Source organism: Akebia trifoliata, chromosome 8, assembly GCF_017979445.1.
Source record: "Akebia trifoliata isolate Shusen 1 chromosome 8, ASM1797944v1, whole genome shotgun sequence".
In the NCBI taxonomy this organism is placed as follows: domain Eukaryota; kingdom Viridiplantae; phylum Streptophyta; class Magnoliopsida; order Ranunculales; family Lardizabalaceae; genus Akebia; species Akebia trifoliata.
Window position 1 is genome coordinate 37,259,172 of NC_141382.1, and position 25,533 is coordinate 37,284,704.

Sequence of the window (25,533 nt, forward strand, 5' to 3'; positions counted from 1 at the left end):
GATTTAAAAGGAGATGAGCCTTCAATAATACAATCATGATTTTTCACTCATCCATTGCCCCATACCTTATGACTTGAACAGTATTGCAACAGTTGCTGCAAGTAATACATGGTTTCCCAACCCCCATGCCTCAAGAAGTTAAAGAGGTCTTGAGTTAGAATCACCCCCTTAGGGGCCACCCTCGAGGAAATTATCTAAGACATCCCGAGGATTAGTCAGGTGCTCTAAGAGGCCGGGACACCTCAGTTTCAAAAAGAAAAAAATTACATAGATTCTCTCTTTTCTTTTTTACTTCAAAAGTACATTATTTTCTACAGTCGTCACCCCCGACCACCCCCAATGAGATAAACAGAGGAATTATGAAACTGAAACGAACAATCAATACATACACCAAAAACAATCGTCACCCCCAATGCATTGGTAACGACGAGGCAACACTTTAAAACACGAGAAAAAAAAAAATATGGCAAGCATCATCAATGGAAGAGCTATATTTGGTGCAAACATTCACCAAAAACGTACCCAAGAATCCAAACAGACTTCATGTTGGTTACAAACAATTTTCAACAATTACAACATTGTTTTCCTGGATTTTACCTTTGTAAAGGGATCGAAACTTCACTTCTATATGCTGAGCACAGCCCCCCTACTGCTTTGAGGGGACACACCATAGCAGACAAAATCCTCTTTAGCCACAAACTTCATTGATTTCGACCTCTTCCCTTCTTTGATTTGCCCTTCTTCTCCTGCATCTTCTTTTTCTTTGCTTCGACGGTGATCCAAGTATAATCAGATGGTATTGCAAATGGGTCTTGAATATCTTCAACCCGACTGCTGGGGCCAGCTGATATGGAAGAGTTCTGACGTTGGTAGGGAGCTTTTATCCATTGAAGCCACGACGAACCCGAAGGCTGCATCACTGCTGGGCTCTCTCGGCCTGTTAGAGGGCTTGAAGGAGGTGTGCAGAACTCATCCAATGGCTGTAATTCCTCGAATTTCGTAAAAGTAACCAAAACTCGGATGGTAGGAACCACTGGAATGGCAACCTGGAATTAATTAAGGATAATTTTCTCAGCAAATACATGGAAAAATATCAAGAACTTTTAGGAATAAAAGCGAACACGGCTGCAAACTGAAACAATGAACGATGAAGTAGATAGGTGTACTCGCAATAATACAAGGTTGTTTTAACCAGATAAACATGCAAGTTTCCTCTTAACCTGAAACAATGACATTAATTTCGATAGATTTTAAAGAAATATACCGAAATGTTTCCATTTCCACAAGACCCAACACAAAATATTGACAGTTTCTTTTTGTAAATATTTCAGGGGAAATCACCATTCATTTTGTGAAATATTTCTGTGAACAATGACTTTCGACTTAGGTATAGAAATGCATGATTTTGGTGGAAATATTTTGACAATAATAAAATAGACAGAAATGTTTTAGTTGGAAAAATTATTCTTAATTTATGAAAATAACATAAATATATAATAATCACAAATCATTTATAGAAATGAATTATGATTAATTAGACATCCAAATCATTTTATTTTGATGTATACTAAGCCTGTCAACATGTGCATATAAGCACTCACATATATTAATTTATGGCCTAATTAGCTGAGTATATGAAAATTTTATTCATACATATTATATATATATATATATATAATAATGGGTTAACAGTTTGGGGAGTGTAGAGGTTTTTACTTCAAGGACTTCCTCTATAGGTAGGATAGAGGTTAGCTTCATCTGCCTGTTTCTCTTGTATTCTCTTTAAGGACACCTTGTCCTCCTAATAAAAAATTTCACCTATCCAAAAAAACTAGAGAGCTGCTATTGGCACCCCAACTTTTACTTATAACACCCCAGTTAAAAATAAAGAAAATAAGTTGTAAACAACTATTTCTTTGTTTTGAGTTTAGGATTTTATAATCATAATTGTAAACAACTACTGAAATTGTTTGAATGAATGTTTTGTAATGTTGAGATTATAAGTTGGGCCAAACCTTTGTAGTGTTTGAAGAGTGTGCTTTAATCTTTAATTGGGTTGTGATAAATAAAAGTTGGGGTGCCAATAGTAGTTCTCTAATAATAATAATAATAATAATGATGATGATGATAATAATAATTAATGAATTAGTACTTAAATAAGTATTTTGCATATTAAGGTGTGTATGGTTATTGTAGCATTATTGTCCTCATATGCATGTAAATATAGTTGTTTTTCATTGTTGAGTTCTCAAATACTTCCTCCAAACACATAGCGGGACATTGTTGATCTTTATTTGCACACTCTATTTGGTTGTTTATTATTCTTTGATAACTTATAAATGTGTTCTAAACATTTAATATTTCTTTTATCATTTACTACATTTTTAATGAAAATTTCCTCAATATTTCTGTCATTTCCACAACATTTTCATCCCTTTTCATGAAAATTGTATTAACTTCAACATTTATCGAAATATTTCCATTTCCAAGCTAACCGAAATAGACATCAAAATTGAAATTTAATGCATCGCTTGAAACTAAATAAAGTGATGGCTCTGATAATAAAAATGTCATGTCTTCAAGGTCATTGGATCTGTTGGTGAAATCATCATCATCAAAGCCTTATCCCAAAATTTGGGGATCTGATGGTGAAATAAATTCCAATGCCTAAAAAACAGCAAGTGTTTGCATGATCCCACTTTGAGCTTGATATTAGAAGTAAAAAAATCACACAAATACCACATATTTTTAAACCCACTGCATGGCAACCACAATCCTTCTATCAACGAAAGCCAAAAATTGGCTTCATCAACTGTCCAATGTTAATTAACTAAAACATGCCTTCTATTCATTATCGCCCTAATCTAAATCGACCCCCCCCCCCCCCCCCCCTCCTCCTCCCTCCCTCCCTCCCTCCCTTGCTCTCTCTCTCTCTTGGGGAAGACGTTTAGGATGATGTAGTCATTAACGATGATACAAAGTATATATCCAACTTCCTCCATGCCAAACTTCATGAAGTCCCCTTGACCCTCGCAACAATAGAAGTATAAAACTGCATGATTAAGAAGAGGTAAACGCTTTTCATGTAAGGGAACCTTACACATGGACCTGCTTCAATCAATGAACTCTCAAGAATGCAGCATCCATGAACCAGTTCTTGAAAAAGTTAGTCGATCCCTATGAAAAAAGGACATGAACATGTGTTGGTGTCTAACACAAACGTCTTTCAGAAGTCCGAAAAAAGAGACTTGCATACATGTATTACAGTATAAGGTTTAAGTTATACTAGATCTCTTTGAAATAATCATGTGATTTACACATGTGCATTACACGGTATCTGACATGGGAAGTTTTCAAAACATAGGTTTAGATAGAATTGAAAGAAAGAAGAAGATTAATTCAGTTGGGACTTTTTTCAGATAAGGCTTTGATGATTCTGATAACAACGTTTATACCTAATATAATATAAAAGTGATTGATGAAAATCCCTTAAACTATAGAGTAACAACCAATTGTTAATATGATGTTCACAGTTTCCCTTTAAAAGAGTAATTAACTTAGCTGTATAATGACATCCAATGAGGTTGCACAATTCGGGGGCTTTTTCCCCTTTCTTTCTCTTAGACACAATCAGAAAAGTACATAAAAATGGTTGAGATTGAGAGTGGATATGAACACCCCAGAATTAAATGGAGGGATGAGATACATACATACAACTGACCTCAAATTTTGGAATAAGGTTTGATGATGATGAAATAAAAATGTATGAGCAATGAAGCACATCGTCATATCCATATCCAGCATGCTTTTTTTTTTCAAAAGGTAAATACAAGGCTCATGTTCATGATAAGTATTTTGACTCCTCTTATCGAACCTTTTTATTATGACAAGCCATCGAGTCCTCAAGGTAGGGGAGAAAATACCTAAATGTGGTAACTAAATGAGAAATCTGCAGCATAACGGTAATGTGTCCCACTCAATGTCATAAGGTTCCATATCTATCCATGTCCAGTTTCAAACTCACGTATCCCTATCCTTTCGGAGTCAATTTAACTAGGACATGGTTCAATCCCAGCCTAGTCATAAAAATAACTCCTACATTAATCAATCCCACATTAATAACCTTGATTTGAAAGTTCAAGGGTGCCACTACGACCAAGTCCGTCTAGTAAAAAAAAAATTCAACGTCACCGACAAGGTACTTGCCAAGTGTCTTACTTAAATAATAAGCAACCTTTTATAAAGTACATGGAGATTCCCTAAACATAAATCCATCTTGCTAGCTACCTCATCGACTATCGCCAATGGAAGACTTGAAAGGACCATATTCCTACAAACAGATTTAGACAAGGCTTGTGGTTGGTCACAATTAATAGGAGTTAATTGTGTTCGATCTGAGAAAAAAGGATACATGCAGTCAATGATTAGAGCTCATCTCATTGTCTTAATATTAACAAATAAATCCCCAAAAGGCTAGTTCAAACTTGGTGCATTAGGAGGGTCCACCATTTCCCTTTTCACACTTGTTATTGTTGAAGCAGTCTTACTACAAACTTAGTTCAACAAAGTGGGAGTGGTATAGGAGGGGACTTGGGAGCGAGGGTAGGGAAACATATATTGCAAACAAGTTTTAGTTTAATTGCAACTAAGTTTGTTTATCTCAAGGGTCTCAAATTGGAAAAGAAAATTATGGATGGATGGCCTCCCTTCATATTTGGTAAGCTAAACCCCTCTCTAAAATTAAGAATGTCACTATCCTTATATCTTATCCTCATTCAATGGATCAGCTTATCAAGACTTCCAAAGGCATCCTCTTTCTCAGCCAAACTCGAACGTACTAAACAAAGGACACTTCTTATGGGCGTGGAGCACTAAAATTCCCTCGTAGTTACTAGGATGCCTCTCTACTCCACAGAAGGTACGGGAAAAGAAAGAAAAAAAAGACTTCTTCAAATCCTTAGTTGAAAAGAGAAAGATCAGAACCTTAACATGGAAAATACATATCATGACATTAGGACCTATAGCTATTTGACTTCAACTCTTAATTATTATCTCCCCATCAACATTAAGTCTGTTCACATCCTTAACAACACAAGCAAATATGAGGACCCAAGAATGGAGGAGCATAAGAAGAGATTTCAGCAGTGAAAATGGGAATGTGCTCAAAGCTTATTCGAGTCTTCCAGTCCATCTGACAAGTGGGTTTAATGGGGTGGGGAGGTTAGGTTACCTCGTCAAGGGCTTCAGACTCAAAGACAACCTCTCATATCATTGGAAGTGTAAGGGGATTCACTAACACAATTTCTTAGGCATACAACAAAAGAGTGTGCAAGTCAAATAATAATGGTCCATCATTTTCTATCATGCATTGTTAACACATAATGATGCAACGATTCTTTGGCTAATGATGGGACAAATTAAAACTATGTATGGGGAAAGAACTTTCTTCCTTGACCTCACATCTTCTATACATTTAAAAAAAATGTATCTTTATCTATCACAAATTAATAACAGAAATAATAATAATACTATTATTATTAGTAGAAGTAGTACTCATGGCTGGATAGGGACATAAGTGAAGTATGGGGCATTGAGACCTATGGGAGCTTGACTTCAACTCTTAACTATAATCTCACATCCACATTAAACCTCATCACATCCCATAAGAGGGTAAATATAATATTAAAATTCAATCCAAATGCAAAAAAATAAGCAACAAGGAAAGTATCAGATTCTGGGCTGGGAACTGGCTACGTATTCCAGAAAAACAGAAGTTCTGGGACCAAAGCAGTCCTTATGGGTGAAAAAAATAAAAATAAATAATCTTTATGTTTTATGTCACATTGCTACAAGGAAAAAGTTGAGTTAGAGTTAGAAAGTTGAATACGATTACAACATAGAACTGTTGCTTGTTAAAAAGCACTCCTTTTTTCCCCCTAAAGAAGCACTTTTTCACTAAATAAATCTTTTGCATGTGATCAATTTCCAGTTTACACCATAACTAGACTACAGAAACCCTGAATAATGAGAACCAGAAATATCCCGTTCTAGGAGTGAGACAAAAAATGCTTAAAGATCGCCACGGGATGGTCATATGGAGATCAAAAAAGTATGGAGGGATTTAAAAATGTTAGGCCAAAACAAAATAAGAATACCTTGGGAACTAGTCAACAATTCAAAACTATACACCCACTGTACAAACCTCATTAATCATAATCTAAGCTAAAAAAAATTAATGGTCGGAGTAAGAAATATCCAAAACAATGTTTGCTTTTGGTTGGGAGCAAGGGAGATTAATTGGATAACAAATAAGCAAGTTATGACAGTTTCCAGATCCCACACAGTAGCATCAAGTCATTCCAACCTTAATGACTTAGCAAGCTGGCCTCTTCCATCCAAAATAATGTTGATTATAAATACTTTACTCCTCATATAGTAGCCTAAAGCAACAACAAAGCATAAAAATGAATCCGGCTGACCCATTGAAGTGACCATCGTAAAATCAATCACAGGCCAAGCCACATGCATCCTAATGTCTCTCCAACATTCGAAGCAAGTCACCATTGTTCATTATTTGAAAGAACAAAGCCTTAGTTAACATTCAACCAAAGAAAGAAAGAAATTCATCAACAGGTTCTGTAAATGCTTCTGTAATCATCATTATCATCATCAAAGCCTACTGAAGGATCTAAATTGTAAAAAACAAATGCAAAAGGAAGATCTAAGTTGTACCTACAAATTCTGGAAAAAGAGTACGTTATATAAAAGAAAGAAAAATGGTTGGCATGCAGTAATTAAAAAAGGATGAAACTATTTCTAGTAAAAGAATTCATCCATATTAACGATATAAGTAAATTTTGCAAGCAGCATAAGAAAAGCACTACTGAAAGAACTATGTCATGATTTCAACTAGTGTCAATCGAATGTCACACACCTTGACCGGAAAAGTTCCGGGTGGAAGCTTTGTTGTAAGTAGTTCTCTTAGACGGCGGATTGCCTTGACCTTGTTAGCGAGAATGTCAAGCAAAGGTAGTAGCTCTTCAGTTCGAAGCGGAAAGTTGGGAGAAAGCCAGAGAATAGGTCTCAATCCTTTCTTGTACTCACTCTCACGTTTACCTTCCTTGCGTCGATGTCCGCTCTCAGAACTTGAAGAAGAAGCCTTTTTCGAATCCCTTACTCTACGAAGTTCATCTCCTCTCACGGCAACCTCTACAGAGTGCCTTCCAGGTTGGCTTTGAAACCTAGATGGAGAATCCCCAAGAAGATCACTAACCTTCTCATCCACACATAGTGAACTTCTAGGTGGTGCCATCTTCTTTTGCCCATCAAGTTTGGAATCCCGCTTTCTCCAACCACCAAACCAACCTTTCCTCTCCTGCTTAGCCTCGCCATTGTTACAACTATGCATGTCTTCGATAGGCATATCTCTTTGCTCATAACAACTATGTCGATGAGCAATAAGCCCATCGGAAACACCATCCTCAGCCGTCAAATCCGAGGAATCCATTTTAAAAGCAACCTCTAATTGCTTCTTTTCATCCTCAGTCAAAAGGTCATCGTACCCCTCACTCTCCGTGTCATTCTCATTGCAAGATGAGAAGAATTCATCGTCCGTCATAGCTCCAGGAACCCGCCTCGACTTGACACTCACCACCACATTTTGCATATCATACACCTTAGCCTTCCACGGACCAACCATCTCGGTCTTCTCTTGCCTTCTCCATGTTAATTGTGGAAAGAGCACTGCTTGTGTCACATCAATCCCGGGCCTGAAAATATTAGTCTGAGACATTGTCGCGACTTCTTGTTGAACCTCTGAATCAGTGGCTGGTGACCCGGCACCATCCAATGCATTCATCACCTCCTTATCTTTGTGTGAGATCATGCATAGAGAACCAGCTGGGACCCTCCCATCCTCCGACCCGTCCCCAAGGAACAAAATACTCTGATCCGAACGTTGAATCCTGAAACCGTCAAAACCAGCCAAAGTCATATCTGCCCTCAAATTCGATCCCCTCTTCCAAATCTTGTACGTGTCAGAAGGCGCAATCCGTGATATAAAAGGAATTACAGAACTCTCAAAGTGAAATGTGATCTCCATATAGAAATCCCTCATCCTTCGAATAGTCCCGATCAGACGAGGTAGTCTTCTGCACCATTTAGCCCAAGCCAAAGGTTGGTAATGCCGAACTATTATCATAGCAATGGCTTCTTCTCTATTACAGATTGCTTCTTGTAGTGCACTCCAACCTTGTTCATTTTGTAAGCTCCAGTCTGCCCCGGCAACCATTAGCATCTCGGTTGAAATTTGGTCACCGAGTCTGACAGCAAGGTGGAGAGGTGTTTCCCTATTAGGAACGTCGCGACGGTCAATCATGGCAGAGATGGCATCGGCTTTTTCTTCCTCTGCGATCGAAATCGCCTCGGTACGAATATCAGATGGGTTGCAGAATCGCGGGAGACCCGCCAATATCCTTTTTAGATTGGCATAATCCTTTGTGGCTACAGCTTTGTGCACACAACTGTGAGCATATTTCGAAACATCGATACTACCGGCCATTGCAATCGATCCAAAGAGATCCACAAAATCAAACCCAATTCACAAGAAAGTCCCCACAAAAAACTCCTTCCAAACCAATTTCTATGATGTATATACTCAAACCAAAGTCAAATCAACACCGAAAAAGACACCAATAGTGTGAAATTTTACCCAATAAGATAATACCCAGATTGGAATTATGCAATAAAACGCTCAATTTTAGTAAATAAACTCAAGCCCAAATCTCAAAATTATTGACAGAAATGATAAATCCCACACAACCTTTCACACAAATGAATCAGACCCAGTTCTCAAAATATCCTTAAAAGACAGAAAATAAGAGGAACCCAATAGTACAGACACTGGAGCCGATCCAGAAACGAGTCAGGATCGGTCCTGAAACAAGAACACAGAGGCCCTGAAATCTCACCTTCTTCTTCTTCTTCAAACAAATCCAAAAAGGTCAAGCTTTAGAACCCCACAACTGTATCTCTTTCATCTGAGAATTAAAAAACAAAGAGATGCTTGTGATCCAACTCACAGACCAGACAAAACCCAAGAACATGCTTGTGGGTGAGAAAAGAATAAAAGAAATGAAAAGATGCAGAATCAAGAAAGGAATTAATACTATAAAGAAACAAAACCCCACCATTCAAAGTTCAAACCAAACCCAAAGCTAAAAAAATTAAAAACCCACCATGAATCATGTAATCCTCAAAGGATAAATAACAGAATATTATTTTAATGAAAGAAAGAAAGAGATATGTACAACTTCAACAAAGAGAGAGAGAGAGAGAGAGAGAGAGACTTACCTCACTTTCTCAATCTTTAAAGTTTAAACCTTCCAAAGAGATGCAAACTGCAAAGTTGAAATGGCTCTGATTTTGACTGAAAAAGATTAATTAATTATTCCAAGGAAGAGATTGAGAAAGAGTTGAATTTTTATTATTATTTAACTCCCTCATTAATTTGCCATATTTATACATGTTTCTTTTAATAATTGATTTTGAAAATTAATGTTCAAGATTTTTGTCATAAATAATGAGGGAAAAATAGATTTTCTATATATATTTTTTTCAATCTTTAGGGTGAAAAAAATATTTAAAAAAATAATTTTTTTATATCAATTAATTCTTGGGTGATGTAGACATGCCCCTCCATATTTGGTTAATATTAAAGACACCCCTATATTTTCAAACACATAGATTTTTCTGTGAACAAAAAATAAGATGATCAAAATGTCCTCATCTTCAACATCTACAGATAACAGCTTGATTTTTTCTCTAAAATTAGTCATGTTAAAGTAAATTTTTTATTTTTTATATTCAACTTTAAGATTCTATCTCCCTCAACCTTTAAAATCTCAAAATAAAGATAAATTTTATAAAAAAAAATTAAAATTTTTATTTTATTTTATTTTTACAAAAAATTTGTAGATGAAATTAAATATGCCAAAGGTCAAAACCTTGAAGATTATAGATTTTGGGGGACAATTTTTCTTCTAAAGATTGATTGGAAGAGAAAAGTAAAGGGTTTACGTTAGAAATTTAAAACGAAGGCAATTGATATTTTGTATCTGTCTTTTACTCTTAATCGATCATATTATATTTTAACTTGATTTTTATTTTATTTTGACTCGATCTTGGGTTGGTTTGAGTCAATTTGGTTTTGAAATGGAAAGTTTAGACTTTAAGTATGTCTTTATAAAACCGTGGTTTAATAATGCTTGGAATTTTCAAAGTGAATTGGTCAAGAGAGGCAATTCTAATATTTTAAATCCAAGGATGCGTACTTAATTTGCTAATTAAGTAGGGAGGTAGGTCTTTCTATTGTACTACTTGAATGGGAGGCAAAATGGAAAATATCGAAAGAATCTTATCTAAAAAGGGAAATAGATCATTCCTTTTTTAACTCTGTTTCATACTAAAGTGATCATGGGTGTGTAATACGCACCCCATGTTTGGACTGTAGTTACCATGTTTATTAATGAAAAAAAAAAAACTTAACTATTAGATTACATGTTTTAAAGGTCAAGATCATGTGATTCATGAAAGAATACAAAATTGTGATCATTACAACACAATCCAATCATGGGTGGAGCCAGGATTTTGCCCATGTGGGTGCAACCAAAAGTAGAAATTTTTTTGTGAGGATAACTAAGAGTGTAGAAATTTTTGTGTGGGGACAATCAAGAGTGAAAAAAAAAAAAAATTGTGGGGACAATTATGATTGAAAAGAAAAATTGTGGGGGCAATAGTGACAGAGTTTTTATCCACCACTAAAATCTATTGCAATAGCCCACTAATTCATAGACTTTGAAAATTCTTGTGGGGGCAAGTGCCTCCACTCTAAATCCGCCCTTGAACTCAATGGTTGGAATAGAACATGTTGCTTAGAGATGCATCATGTATCTCTATCATACATTATGATCGATGGCACTATCGAGATTTCATAACACAAAATCCGATGACCAATTTTATTTTAAGGATAGATGATGTATCCTTAAGATATGTGTTTTATTGCAACCATTGGAATTTGTATTTAATAATAATGATTTGATATTTTTTCTTGAATCAATTTTCATGATTCACCAGATCCCAACTCTATGTGTGCATGGTTAGGTTCCTTTGACTCAAAAAAAAAAAATGCGTGATCATGATCATTTGAAACCCAACCCGACGGTCCTGAGAGGATATTAACCCTTAGGCTAACTCAAGTGGCTTCTTGACCCGGCTCACTTGCCTCTGAAGTTGGAATGACTGCCTACCTAGTAAACATGGAGGATATGCAATCACCCAGACTATATATAAGTATATCTTTTCTCAAGCTCGGTGAAACAGGTGGCCCTCATAAACCCAAACCATGAAAAAACAATCTCTTATGATTCTTATTTAGACGAGGAAAGTATGAGGTCCTAAAGATGGAAGAAAAGTAGTAGAGACACAAATTTGAAGCCTTCATTGCAATTATTGGATGTTGACACCTTCGATAAAAAATAGCCAAGACCCTCGAATACAAATTCCACAAATTGCTTACATCCAAAGGTACATTGAAATATAAGATAGTAGGGTTTTTTATTTTTAATTGATAAACTAGATTTTAATGAGATCAGTGAGATCAGTATCTCTATGATGGTGGAAATTGAACTCATGTCCATGATATTATCACCCATAGACTATGTCAGCTAAGCTAATTCCTTTTATAATAGTGAGACTTGGGACGGGTTTAACACATCATAGAGACACATTGAAATTCTAAATTTCTAAGCATTAGAAGTTCACACCATTGTGTTTATATGTATCCATTTCAACAATTGTGCTCATCTAACTATTTATGAATCTTTTGTGGTAGGGAAAGTTTATTTAGATTGTAAAGACAATGTGTAGTAAGGTTTTATTGTATTTTGTAGCGAATTTTCTAGTAATGCATTGCATAGTAAGAAAAAATATTATCTTATAAACCAACAAGAGTCGGGTGCAATGCGAAGGCATCTATTCAAAAGGGAGAGGTCTTGAGTTCAAACCCCCTCATTGGCCATAATAAGGATTTATCCCTATTTACTTGGTATGTGTGATTTGTGGGGGTATTGCAATAAGATATGATGCTCTAAGAAGTTAATTGCCTTAAAGATTCGGAACCCTCATGTGTGTGTGTGGGGGGGGGGGGGGGGGGGGAGCGTTCGACTGACGATCTTAGGATGACAACGTTGGTTGACAAAATTTGTCCTCTATGACTTAAAAGTTTCGGATTAGACTGTCCAATCTGAAACTTCTAAGTTCATCAAAGTAGTTCACAAATTTTCAATAAAAAATCGACAATTCACAATTCTAAAATAATTTTGATAGGGTTAGAAGTTTCAAATTATGCTGATTTTTGGTGAGGATGATCTCATCACCATAGAGACCATCCTCACAAAAATCAGCTCAATCCAAAATTTCTAACCCACATAACACAAAAGTTTTGCTATGTTTTGTCATCCTAAGATTGTTAGTCGAACACTGCCCTATATATGGGAAGCGTTCGGAGGTCCTAAAAAAGCTAAACATTTTTCAATACATGGCCTATAAGTTTCGAAATTGGCTGATTTTTGTGAGGATGATCTCTATGTTGAGGAAATCATTCTCACAAAAAATCAGACCATTTTGAAACTTCTAAACTCAATTTACAAGTTGAAGAATCATGGACCGTCAATTATTTGTAAAACACTTTTGATGAAGTTAGAAGTTTTAGAATGTGCTGATTTTTCGTGAGGATGATATCCTCACCATAGAGATCATCCTAAAAAAAATCAGCCCATTCCAAAAATTCTAACCCATGTTTTGAAAAATGTTTGGTTTTCTTTAGGACCTCTGAATATTTCCCTATATATATAAGTAGCATTCGCAAACAATCTTAGGGAGACAACGTTGAAGATAAAATTTATCCTATATGACTTAAAAATTTTGTATTTGACTATTTTTTGTGAAGATGATCTCTATGGTGAGAAGATAATCCTCATAAAAAAATCAACTCAATCTGAAACTTCTAATCCCATCAAATGTGGTTTACAAAAAATCACCTCAATCTCATTTTAATGGCACACGCATCCTCTCTACGGGTTAAAGGAGTTAAAGGAAAAAAATAAAGTTGAAGGAATATTATTCATTTTTTTGAGGTTAAGAGTTAAAAAATAAAATTAAAAACATTAAAATGAGTTATGAAAAAGATATAATAAAATTATATGAATAAAGAGTAAAGACAAAAAATGTGATCTAGATAGATGGGACATATGTCCACTCACTGAACTGTAATTGAAAGACATTTGTCCCTAATTAAAAAAAGCACAAAACTGTTGTAATTCAATTGTGTTTTATTATATAGATAAGACGTGATAAATCAACACATAAATAATATGCAATTGATATACGACTGGCATGGCAAGGGTTGGGAACACAAGGAAAAAGATCTACAAATCCTACCCTTGCGATGTCACCGTGTATCGACCGTGTATTATTTACGACGTGGATTTGTCATTAGAATATAAATTTTTATTGTGCATACACCCGAAAGAAAGGGACAGCTGACAGGATTAGCACTCTTTGATTTGTCTTAGGCAACTTAGAAAGAGATGTGACAATTTTGTAGTCAACCTTTCCCCTACTTACTTAGGGGAGTGAAAGTCCAAGTCAAAGTCAAAGATGCCTATATTTTTTCTTCCTTTGTTGGAAGCGGTGAAAACTATGTTTTAGTCTTTTAGTTATGGATGGGACCACAAGTGGTTAGTGGTTTGGTGTTTTCTTGTAGAAAATAAGACATAGAAAGGTGCACTTTGAAGACCATTAAACTGGTCTTTGTAGGTCTATTAATGTTTATATTAGAAGCTAAAGATTCATAGGGTGTGTAGGGCTATTGTAATTAGTGCATCCGAATTTTTTAATAAAGTTTTGAATTTTACTTTGATACAAAAGTTGATCATCTTTTAATGTCAATTTCTTCCATCTTGGAATCACTTTTTGTATAATATAACTGTTTTTCGCCTGACCAAAATCTTTTTTTAGCTTATTTAGCATTTCGATTCATCACACTACTATTGAGTTAAATTAATTAGAGATTTTTTTTTTCAACTAAAATTTTTATTCACAATTTGTATTTTGACTTAAATAACATAACTATCGTCATGTTTTTAAAATAAAAACGATCAATTGCATGTAGATAAATAACGAGTTACATAATATTGTACAAAAACAACATTGAACCCTTATCCCTAGGGTGGAGTCAGGATTTTCTTGTAGTGGGGGCAAATTATGATTAGTTGTATAGTTGAAGAACTTGAATGGAGGGAGGTGAGGCTGTGGGACAAAAATTGGAGGGAGATGAGGGTGTGGGGGCAAATGGGGAGAGAGATGAGGGAGTGGGGACAAATGGAGCATGTAATTAGTTGAAAATATAGGGGTGTCTCAAAGTTCTATGGGGGCAATTGCCCCCACCAGCTCTTTACTACTTCCACCCCTGCTTATCCCAAAGATTTGAGGTCGACTATATGAATTATGCTCTTCAGTTCCAGTATATCCAAAACCTAGTCTTCTTTAAGTAAAGTGTTAATCTCACCATCTAGAATCAAAACAAAAGGGGTTTCTCTATTTTAGAGTGCTTATATTGCTCCTCATATTTTTAGATTACTTATATTGCCAAACAATTTTTTTTTTTATTTAAATTTTTTATTATAAAACATTAATGAAACTATATGATAACACAAGAAGTAAGGATATGGACACATGACAAGGATTTTGAATAATAATAAAGAAAAAAAAAAAAAAAAGAAGCACAATCTCATAACTGGCCTTTTTTAGAACTTGAAAAACTTTTATCATCTTAGTAAAATCCAAAATCAAAGAATTTCAAAATAGAAGAAGAAAGGAAATAGAGATGTGGTCATTGGAAAATTATAATGGTTACCTTCTAATCGAAACACCCTTGATAATTGAGTTGTGCTACATTGACTTCCTTTAATACTGCCTTCAACATTACATTGATGTAGCAATGTGATTGTGCACAGAGAACCATAGATTTCTTTCCTCAAGATACAAGGAAAGAAATCTAGGGTTGTCTACACACTACCACATCAGTGGAGTGTTGAATGAAATCAGTTCAACATTTTCCTTGATAATTTCATTATTTGATTTGTTACAATAAAATAAAAAAAAGTTTCGGTGTGGCAATGTAAACTCTTTATTTCTATTGTTGATTATGATGCACGGAACTCCAGGGATTAATTATTAGCACCTTTTACATTTTAGCATCACAATATTCTTAGATGGAATTATCAAAACATATAGTTATGTATTTTGCTAAATTTTATTGAATGAGTCATATTTTTAAATATTAATGAAAATGATTATATATATATATATATATATATAACCCAATTCTTAGCCAAAGTCTCAGACAAATAGTTAGAACCGTCGGATATACAAAGATCCAACAACAAAGATCTAAAAAAAATATAGTTCACTTAAGAACTTTTGCGAAATTTCAGCTACCTCCCTACGTATACCCAAACCCAAAATCGAACAAAACTCGTATTCACATATCCCTAACCGTCTCCTATGATTTCCTTCATCTCACCCATCTTCACCATCACTCGTCTTCATATTAGACGATTAAGAAGGTCCAGGCGAACATGAACCCCACTCTCACTCTTTTAATAATTGTACATAGAACTCTAATGTATAACAACTCACAACTCTTACATGGTTTGTTGATTCGGTTTAATTGTTTTTTTGAGTTCATTGATGATATATTTTATTAAAAATAAATAAAATAAAGAACTTCATAAGGTTTCGAAGTTAAATCTCTAAGAAATTAAAAAAAAATGTTTTTCTAGATTCAAATATGAGACATAAAGTAATTTTTTTCCCCTTAATAATTGAAACAAGTCTAAGAGAGATGCCACTGCTGATGATGGATTCATTAGGAGGACCTTCTTTTCTTGTACGCCTTAAATCATGGCAGAGATGGAAACGTCACAAGGGATGGAAACGTCAATTGTATTTTGAGATTATTTTATTTTTAATCTATGAACTAAGCAAGGCTTGATCATATTTGATATAACCCAAAATTTATAATAAAAGTAATATGATTATGTGATCATTATGTATTATGGGTAACTAGTTTTAACATTCATTAGATATGGATGTTTTTTCCCGAGGCAACATTGTAGGTGATTTAGACCATAATAGATCTATGGAGGAAATTCAAAAATCCCAGATCTTTATAAACCTTAAATTTTGACCAGAGCTATGAAATGAGTTTTGGGACAACTCATTTTTTATGGCTCTCACATGCACGATGACCCTTTCTATGGATTCAAGTTTTTCCATCGAGACTGGGTAGTCCCATTGGCATAAGAATATGTTTTAGTACATATTGGAAAATCATGCAGAAGATCATTTCCATTTTCTCCAGCTAGATATGTGATTGGTCGCATAATTTTGACCTCATTGATGAAGTTCTTGAAGATTTTTTTGTATGTATTCACACTAATTCTTTGACGTGAGAATTATATGAAATTCTATAAGCTTTAATTATGATCATTTGATTTGTCAAAAGCTTTAGGTCTTCATTGACCAATATACTAAACGTTTTAGGGATCTAATTGATCTCATGAGAACATCATGATGATATCAATATATGATTCCACAGGATGGTTATTTCCATGACTTCTCACAACTTGAATCATTTTAATATTTGGATGAATAAATAAATATACTGGCCAACGAGATTTTGATCAAATGATTTTTAAAATATTATATATGTTATATTATATTTTAAAATATTTTTATGTCGTCTATTATATATTAAATGGTTAAGATGGTGGGAAAACTCTTGATGATCTAGACAATCTGGATGATCTAATAAGATACTTGAGTGGTGTGGAAGGATCATGATGTGATTACATGTGTGAGTTGAATTAATTTTTCAATACATTATGTATCGATTATGAGATAGAGTATAATGACGCGATGGTATTTGCGTGCTACCACTGGGTATAGGTACATACCCTCAACCCATAGAAATTTCACCCTAGAGATGGAGTTATTTAATATAGCCTTGATAGTTAGTTAAGGTTATAAATTATGAAATAAGTATATATATATATATATATATATATATATATATATATTATAATAATAGGATATATGAAAGATCACTTGCATGTCTCTGATTGAAAGTAACACTTGGGTGTATTTAGTAACAATTCGAGTTATTCTATAAAATAAAATAAAAATTAAACACCAAATGCATGCATTTGTACGAGACAAATTTCTAAAAGTAAATGTAAAATCTCATTGCTAATGGATAAAAATTTATTAAAGAAACTTATTCATTAAATAAAATAAATTTAAAAGTTATTAAATTAACTTGTGTATGTAAATACAAATGAAGTTTCTTATTAAATATGATTGGTTGTAATCTTTATTATAAATATAAAAACCTTATTCATGCATCCATGCAAATCCTTTATTAATCAAATTGTATTCGAATTATAGCATGCAAGCATAAAACTGACTCTCCGTTTAATGAAATCACATTTTTCATGTGCATGCATGTAAAAGGTTTTGTTTATTAAATAATATTTACTTCTGAAGTATTTATATATAAAAAGAGAATTAATTCTCAATTTCGAACTAGTATAAATAGGGAACTTACTTATTCGAAAAACACAACTCAAGCAATAATAACCCATTCTCTATAATCTCTTACTTTTCTTTAAATATTTTAATTATAGAGTACACCCATAATTATTCGGTGCATTAAAATTTAAGATATTTGAGGTGAAGATCTAGGAGTCTGGAATTGCGAAAGTGATTGCAGTTTTTGTACCTCTCTTTATCAATTAATTTATTATTATTTTTTTTTAATACTAACCTATATTATGTAGATTGAGAATCTTCGACTCGGTCTGCGATGCATGTAGTATCCCTTACAGAGTGGAGACAGAAAGGATTTGGGTTTCTGTTACAGAAGAGAAAGAGAGGAGAAGAGAGAAATTTTATTTTTTTTTAATTGGGTTAGCGGGATATCTGGAAGGTGTTTGTAATATTTGAAAACTTTTAAGTGAAAAAAAAACACATGTGGGCTATTTCAATCTCTCTCATCGTGCGTCGTCGATCTTCGTATATTCAACGAATCTATCTATTTGTCTGAGACTTTGGTTGGGAATTTGGCAGGTAAATCCGACCCATATATATATATATAGGGAAGCTTTCAGAAGCCTAAAGAAAGCCAAACATTGTGCCAAACCTTTTTCAAAATAGGGGTTAGAAGTTTTGGAATGGAATGATTTTTAGTGAGGATGATCTATATGGTGAAGAGATCATCATCACCAAAAATCAGTTCATTCCGAAACTTCTAACCCTAGTTTACAAGTTGAAGAATTGCGTCCAATTTTTGTAAACCAATTTTGATGGGTTAGGAGTTTCGGAATGGGCCGATTTTTGGTGAGAATGATCTCCTCATCATAGAGATCATCCTCATAAAAAATCAACCCATTCCAAAACTTCTAACCCAAACATTGAAAAAATATTTGACTTTTGTTAAGGCCTCTGAACGTCACTCATATATATATGGGAAAATGTTGCATAGGCCGAGGATCACATTTGAGTCATGTGGACTGCCACATTGGTCTAAATGACACTTCATCCCTCTTGATTTGTAGTCTAGATTGGGTTTGAAAAAAAACATTTTTTTAGACTAAGTCTTCAATTTGAAAATGGACGGGAATGGAATTCCCAAATTTAAAATTTAACCTTTTAATCCTGTCCTTTATGGAGAGACATGTAAGAATCCCTTCATTTTCTATAAATATGATAGACATTTAGACCAAATAACTCAAGTTTTTGAGAATTTAACTTTGTGTTTTTTAGAATTTAGAATTCAACTAGAGTTTTCCAACAAATTATGGAGTATTTTAGTTTTCTCAAATTATTAAGTTGGAAAATACACATTGTTTTATAGGAGAATTATCAAGATTGTTGTATGCAAATTCTCACGATGGCTTTGTTGTATCCTGGAGACTATTTTGTCGGTAACCTGTCAACAAACTCGTCTACGAGTGGAGACAAGCGATCTTTTCGCACCTCAAAATCCCAAAATTCTGGTTTTCTTTATTTTTTTTATACTCTATTTTCCCAATAACATATGCATGCAAAATTGGTATCTGATGAATGGTTGTTGTACCAATATAATTTGATAAATTTACCTTGCTCATGAATTGAATGTACCTAAGTTTGTAGGAAGGGTAAACAAGCAAATAGCGAACTTGATCGTACAACATAAAAACATTTTGGTAAAAATGAATTACTATGAAATTGGGTAAACGACCATTTTCATAAAAATATTAAAGCCTAAACTACACATATTCTCTCTCTGTTTTTTTCTTTGTCTGATCAATGTTCCCATGAAACACGTATATTTGATCATGTATACTTGAGATAAATATACTTGATGGGATCACCACACTTTCCAAATTTACCCAAGTACAACTGTACAAGGGATTCTTATTTCTTGGTAATAATCTCAAAGGAATAGTAAAAAACTTTATTTTATATGAATAATAAAGGTGATACAAATTGCAATATCTTTGCACTGAAGGGAAATGACAAACACGAGCACAAGCTTCCTTCTCAATTGACTTATATTCAAACAAACGAAATAAAACAACCCACAGAGATAAATTCTAATTAGCCACACTACGGAGCACCACGGTTTCGACGGTGAGCCCCGGTCCGAACCCGAAGAGCACACCCCACTCAAGCCCCTCCCCCGTCGTCTTCAGCTCCTCCTGAGCCGACTTCTTCCTCATTTCATCCAATATGAATAGCACACAAGCACTTGACATGTTACCATATTCACTAAGCACGTGTCGTGTTGCACGCAGCTTATCAGGTTTAAGGCTTAATTTAGCCTCTACTTGGTCTAGGATCGCAGGTCCACCTGGGTGTGCAACCCAAAACAACGAGTTCCAATCCAAGATGCCTAGAGGCTCAAAAGCCTCTACTAAGCTCTTCTCAATGTTCTTTGAGATGAGCCCGGGCACATCTTTAAGAAGATGGAAGGTTAGTCCCACCTCCCTAAGGTGCCCGTCAATAGCTCCATCACTATCAGGTAGAATTGTTTGAGCAGCTGACACTAGCTCAAATAAGGGTTTCTCAACCCCAGATACTGGGTCTGACCCAACTATGATTGCGGCCGCCCCATCTCCAAAGAGTGCTTGGCCGACTAGACTATCAAGATGACTATCACTAGGACCACGGAATGTAACCGCCGTGATCTCAGAGCATACTACAAGGACACGTGCATTTTTGTTGTTCTCGGCTAGGTCCTTGGCCAAACGGAGCACTGTGCCGCCAGCAAAGCAACCTTGTTGGTACATCATGAATCGTTTGACAGAGGGACGAAGCCCGAGGAGCTTGGTTAGCTGATAGTCCGCTCCGGGCATGTCAACCCCGCTAGTGGTGCAAAATACAAGATGGGTAATCTTGGACTTGGGTTGGCCCCATTCCTTGATTGCCTTTGTTGCCGCTTCTTTGCCTAGCCTTGGCACCTCTACCACAACCATGTCTTGTCTAGCATCCAATGAGGGTGCCATGTATGCACACACATTTGGATTCTCTTCAAGAATTTCCTCAGTCAAGTGCATGTAACGTTTTTTGATCATTGATTTTTCACCTGCATGAATTCATAAACAATTTATAGCCACCAAATTGTTTGAGTCATATACATATATATGGGTCCCGTTTAGGTGCCAATTATTTGGCCAACACTTTTTGACTTACATGGGTTACAAGTTTCGTAATGGGCTGATTTTTGGTGAGGATGATCTCTTCACCATAAAGATCATCTTCATCCAAAATCAGCCCATTCCGAAACTTGTAACCCCATGTAGGACAAAAAGTGTTAGCCAAATAGTTGGGTTAAAAGTTTTGAAATGGCCTGATTTTTTGTGAGGACGATTTCTATGGTGAGGAAATCATCCTCACAAAAAATCAGTCCATTTTGAAATTTCTAACCCTACTTCATAAGTTAAAGAATCGTGGATCGTCAATTTTTTACCTTAAGTTTGTAACCACTTTTCATGGGGTTAGAAGTTTCAGAATGGGCTGATTTTTTGTGAGGATAATCTTCTCACCATAGAGATTACCCTCACAAAAAATCAACTCATTCTGAAATTTTTTAGCCATATAAGACATAACTTTGTCTATAACACTATCTACAATTTTGTCTACCGAATGATGTCCATATACATATATGAGAATGCTAACGTTCAAACCTCATAGGGACATTAGCATTATCTAACAATTTTTTTCTTCAATAATACCCTTTCTCGTTTTGTCTTTCAGTGAAAAAGACATAGTATGTTAGTCTTTTACACAATAAATACATTTATTATACCATTAATAAATGCATTTATTACATTGGTATTAATTGCCAAATCATTTACCCAAAAAAGTTATTTAGTTCAAAATAATTAAATGCTCATAATATTTACTATATAAACAATCATTTATTGGGTAAAAGATCAATACACCCTTATCGTTTTCAGTAAAAAACAAAACGAAGATGGGTATTATTAGAAAAAAAAAAATGTTATACAATGCTAACATCCTCATAAAGTATTGCATGTTTGCATTATATATATATATATATATAGAGAGAGAGAGAGAGAGAGAGATTTGCTCGAGTTGACTCACTATTCATCATGTTCACTCAACTTCAAGAACATCCCAATTTAGCTTAGGGGTGCAATTTGGTTCGGTTCAAACCGAGAACCGAACCAATAGCTTTGGAGTGGTTTTTGGTTCGATTTGGAATAAATTGCGGTTCAATTCTAGGTTACGAAAATGGAGAACCGATCAATTTGGTTCGGTTCTCGGATCAAGCTTGTATAGAACCGAACCCCTATGCAATAAATAAATAAATATATGTATAGATAATAATTATTATGAATTATTTTATAAGTTAGGACATAGATTAGTGGTTTTTTATGGATAAAATAATGACTTTTTATGAATAGATTAGTGATTATTGTATGAAATTTTATATTTATTATATATTTATTTTTTCATTAAAAAATATTACTTACAATTTATAGAAGATTGGCAATGCGTAAAATCGAACTGAACCAAACCGACTTTATTTCGGTTTGGATTGGATTGGTTTGGTTCCAATAGAATTTGGTTCGGTTTTGGTTCTTATTTAGTGGAACCGACCTATGTTGGTTCGACTCCAATTTGACCTCAAACCGAACCAAATCGAACCAAGTTGCACCCCTAGTCTAAAACTTTTCTTCTTCTTTCCTTTTTCATTTTTTTTTTTCCTCTCTTTTTTTTAATAAAATAAAATTTCCGTACAAAAAGTTGTTCTGTGCTACATTTTATTTAAAAGGATTTTTCTAGTTTCCAACAAAGTCTTGAGGTGGGAGGAGATTCTTTGTGGATATTAAGGGGTGATTATTACGGATTCTAGAATCCAATTCTAGATTCCAATGCTTGGTATGTTCAATTGAGATTATGAAAGGGGTTATCTCATAATCTGACCATAAATCAACCAAATCAAAAATTGGGGTAAGATCCATTTTTACGATTTTGGAATCTGTTAATTTATTGCATTTTTTAAACTAAAGCCGGTGTTTCGTAAAATAGTGCATTTCACAACTGGGTATAATATTTCATATCAAAATTATTGAAACATATTCACCAAAAGAATATTATGACTCTAGATTTTGAAATTAATTTCCAAAAATAATGTAGATATACGAGATTTTTTTATCCTATACATCACTTTTCATAATCCAACTCTGATAACCCTAATTCAAAATCAAATAATCCGATAAGCCAATCGAACGAGATTTTTTATTCTAAACATCAATTTTCATAATCTCTAACGACCCTAATTCAGAATCAAATAATCCGACGAACCAATCAACCCTTATTTTTTAGGTATTAGTTCTAGAGGAGTATCGTCCCATTTCAACTGTTCGTTGGACACTAGAATTTTTTTAATTAAAAAATAATGTATGAGTCGGGATATGTGTAGACTCGTGGAAAATGATTCATAAAGAAACATGCAATCCATACCTTTTAATATACAAAATCCAATAATTAAGGATGTCTTAGGGATATGTGACGTATCCTTAAGATACACACACATACCTTATCTCAACTGTTGGATTTTGTATCTTTATAATTAAGATTTTGAGTTTCTTTACGAGTCCTTTTTCATGTAATTATAGACATCGACCCATGCACACTCAACATATAAAATATTGAAATTTAAAGAATTAAATCAAATTGATCAAAAAAGAAAAATGGTTCTTACACATGCGCTTAAACTTCTCTTTCAACTCGGTCTTGTGCTCACTCTTGGTAATACGGAAATAGTAGTCGGGATACGTGCTCTGATCGACACAATTTGTTGGAGTTGCCGTACCAATCGCCATAACCGTGGCCGGGCCTTCAGCCCGTTGGGCTTTTCGGATTGCATCAACATTCACCATTTTTTTCCTCCCAAAATTATACTAAAAGGAGTGAAGTGGATGCTTTGATGCTATTGAAGTTGATATATTTGGAGTAATGAGGAAGAGCTAAGATTTATATAGCGTTAATTGTTTTGCGTGTGTGTGTGTGTTGGATGAGTGTCACGTGCTTAACCAACCAAACTATAGTTACCAGTCTAATTCTCTCAACCACTCGATGGCTGGCTCGCACATGATTTGAGTTTGGTGTGTCCACAAGTTTTGACTATAAAAAAAACACCACGTGTACAAATCTTACTTGCTAACTGAATTCATAAAAGAAAAGTCACTGTTCATGCATAACGGCCGTTAAATATCTTTAGGGCATCTCGGCAAAGATATTTACTATTTGAGTTGCGATAATATGACACGCAAGGTGACATATTCAAATGACTCCATGACGTAACAAGTTCGGGTGTCTCGGGATACTTGATTGTACTTCCTCATTTTAAAAAAAGTATCCCGAGACATATAAATATACAGTTTCGAATTTGTCCATGTCACGGAGTCATTTGAGTATATCACCTGGTGAGTCATACTATCTGACTCGTACTATTTTAACTATAAAATGGCAAACTTTTTGGCCAATAGATCCTTGGATCTATCATTTTATCATTTTAAATTCTAGATTTGTAATTTAGAAAAGAGTCGTGATTATCTGGCACTCCCTTTGACTCATATATATTTTTTTCTCGAGATACACAATTGCACATCCTATACATATGTGTAGTTTTGTATCTCGAGAAAAAAGATCTATGATTCTAGCACATACCGTGTTAGGAGCGTCAAAAAATCATTATTCTTTTAAAAATTATATAAGATCAAGATGATTGGAGTTTTTAATATGAATCGAGATCCAAAATGATTAATTCGATATATATATATATATATATATAAGCAAGCAAGGGGATTAAGGGTTAATGAAGGTGAATATTGAAATAATATCAATTTTGTTGGAATTAAATAGTATTCTTTAATGCTAGTAAGAAACTTTAATGTATAAGAATCTTATTAAAAGAAGAATTCTAGGCCCTCAATTTTTATCTATAAAAGAGGATCAGCGACATCATATTGGTAACTAATTAATTGAAGTGTGGAAAACACACATAAGGTAGAGAATTCTAAGATCAATGATATCCATCAATCACTAGAATTCTAGTCGTTTCACATAGAGAGAAGAGACAAAGTGAGTCTAAAATGCAAGAATCAATACGATTGGGGTTCGAATGCTTCGACGAACACATGGATTGTAAGATACACCTCCAATGATTTTTTTGAATCAACAAATTTATGACGACATGAAGTAAGTACCATCAACTCGATATAATTTATATGAATAGCATACTTGAGATATGCAATAAATTAAATCATATTGAGAATCATAATTCATTAAAGTTATGTTTAAGATTTTGAATGTGTAAATCTAACTCATGAAAATCATAAAATTCAATTGAAATTAAAATTGATTTTTGATTCATAGATTCTAAAGGTTGGATTGAACATTTATGGGGTTGGTGGACTCAAAAGTGGTCATAATGTTGAACTTTGTGGTATTTTGCACCAAATCAGCTACCAGTCAACCAAGTACAATTGTTGGTCAGCTTTGGACTGTGATGGTGATGAGATAAAACCAACTGTTAGATTAACATTGATAATTAAATTGAATGGTTAGGATTTTTTTGTTTGTGGCTCATGCCGAACTTCATCATCATCTTGTCAAATCTTGTTCCAAAAACTTGGGGGTTCACCTATAGCGACATAGGTAACGTGTCACTTCCACATAATTTTTTTTTTCATGTTTTATTTTTATTTATTTTTAAAGTGAGGTTAGACTAACCCTTTATATCAATAATAATAATAATAATAATAAATAATAATAAATAGGGAAAATTATTAGAAAAATAATTGATTAATTGTTAATTATTGAAAAAATTCAAAA

The 25,533-nt window shown here is 34.2% G+C and overlaps 2 protein-coding genes across 3 annotated transcripts; both read right to left on the reverse strand.

The window, feature by feature from the left end:
• Positions 1–417: 417 nt before the first annotated feature.
• Positions 418–9,464, reverse strand: LOC147396668 (uncharacterized). 2 transcript variants are annotated; one of them, XM_086451700.1, is made up of 3 exons: positions 9,352–9,464; positions 6,935–9,038; positions 418–1,046 (listed from the first exon to the last, which is right to left on the reverse strand). In XM_086451700.1, exons 2-3 carry the CDS (start codon positions 8,558–8,560, stop codon positions 702–704), a joined length of 1,971 nt encoding a protein of 656 aa, XP_086307826.1. In that variant the 5' UTR covers positions 8,561–9,038; positions 9,352–9,464; the 3' UTR covers positions 418–701. The 2 variants fall into 2 exon arrangements, with proteins under 2 accessions (XP_086307826.1, XP_086307825.1); XM_086451699.1 differs by lacking the exon at positions 9,352–9,464 and having other exon boundaries at positions 6,935–9,336.
• Positions 9,465–19,606: 10,142 nt separating this feature from the next.
• LOC147396669 (chalcone synthase 2) lies at positions 19,607–23,647 on the reverse strand. Its single transcript, XM_086451703.1, has 2 exons — positions 23,399–23,647; positions 19,607–20,749 (listed from the first exon to the last, which is right to left on the reverse strand). The coding sequence occupies exons 1-2, from the start codon at positions 23,574–23,576 to the stop codon at positions 19,758–19,760; spliced, it is 1,170 nt and encodes a 389-aa protein (XP_086307829.1). The 5' UTR covers positions 23,577–23,647; the 3' UTR covers positions 19,607–19,757.
• Between the last annotated feature and the right edge of the window lie 1,886 nt (positions 23,648–25,533).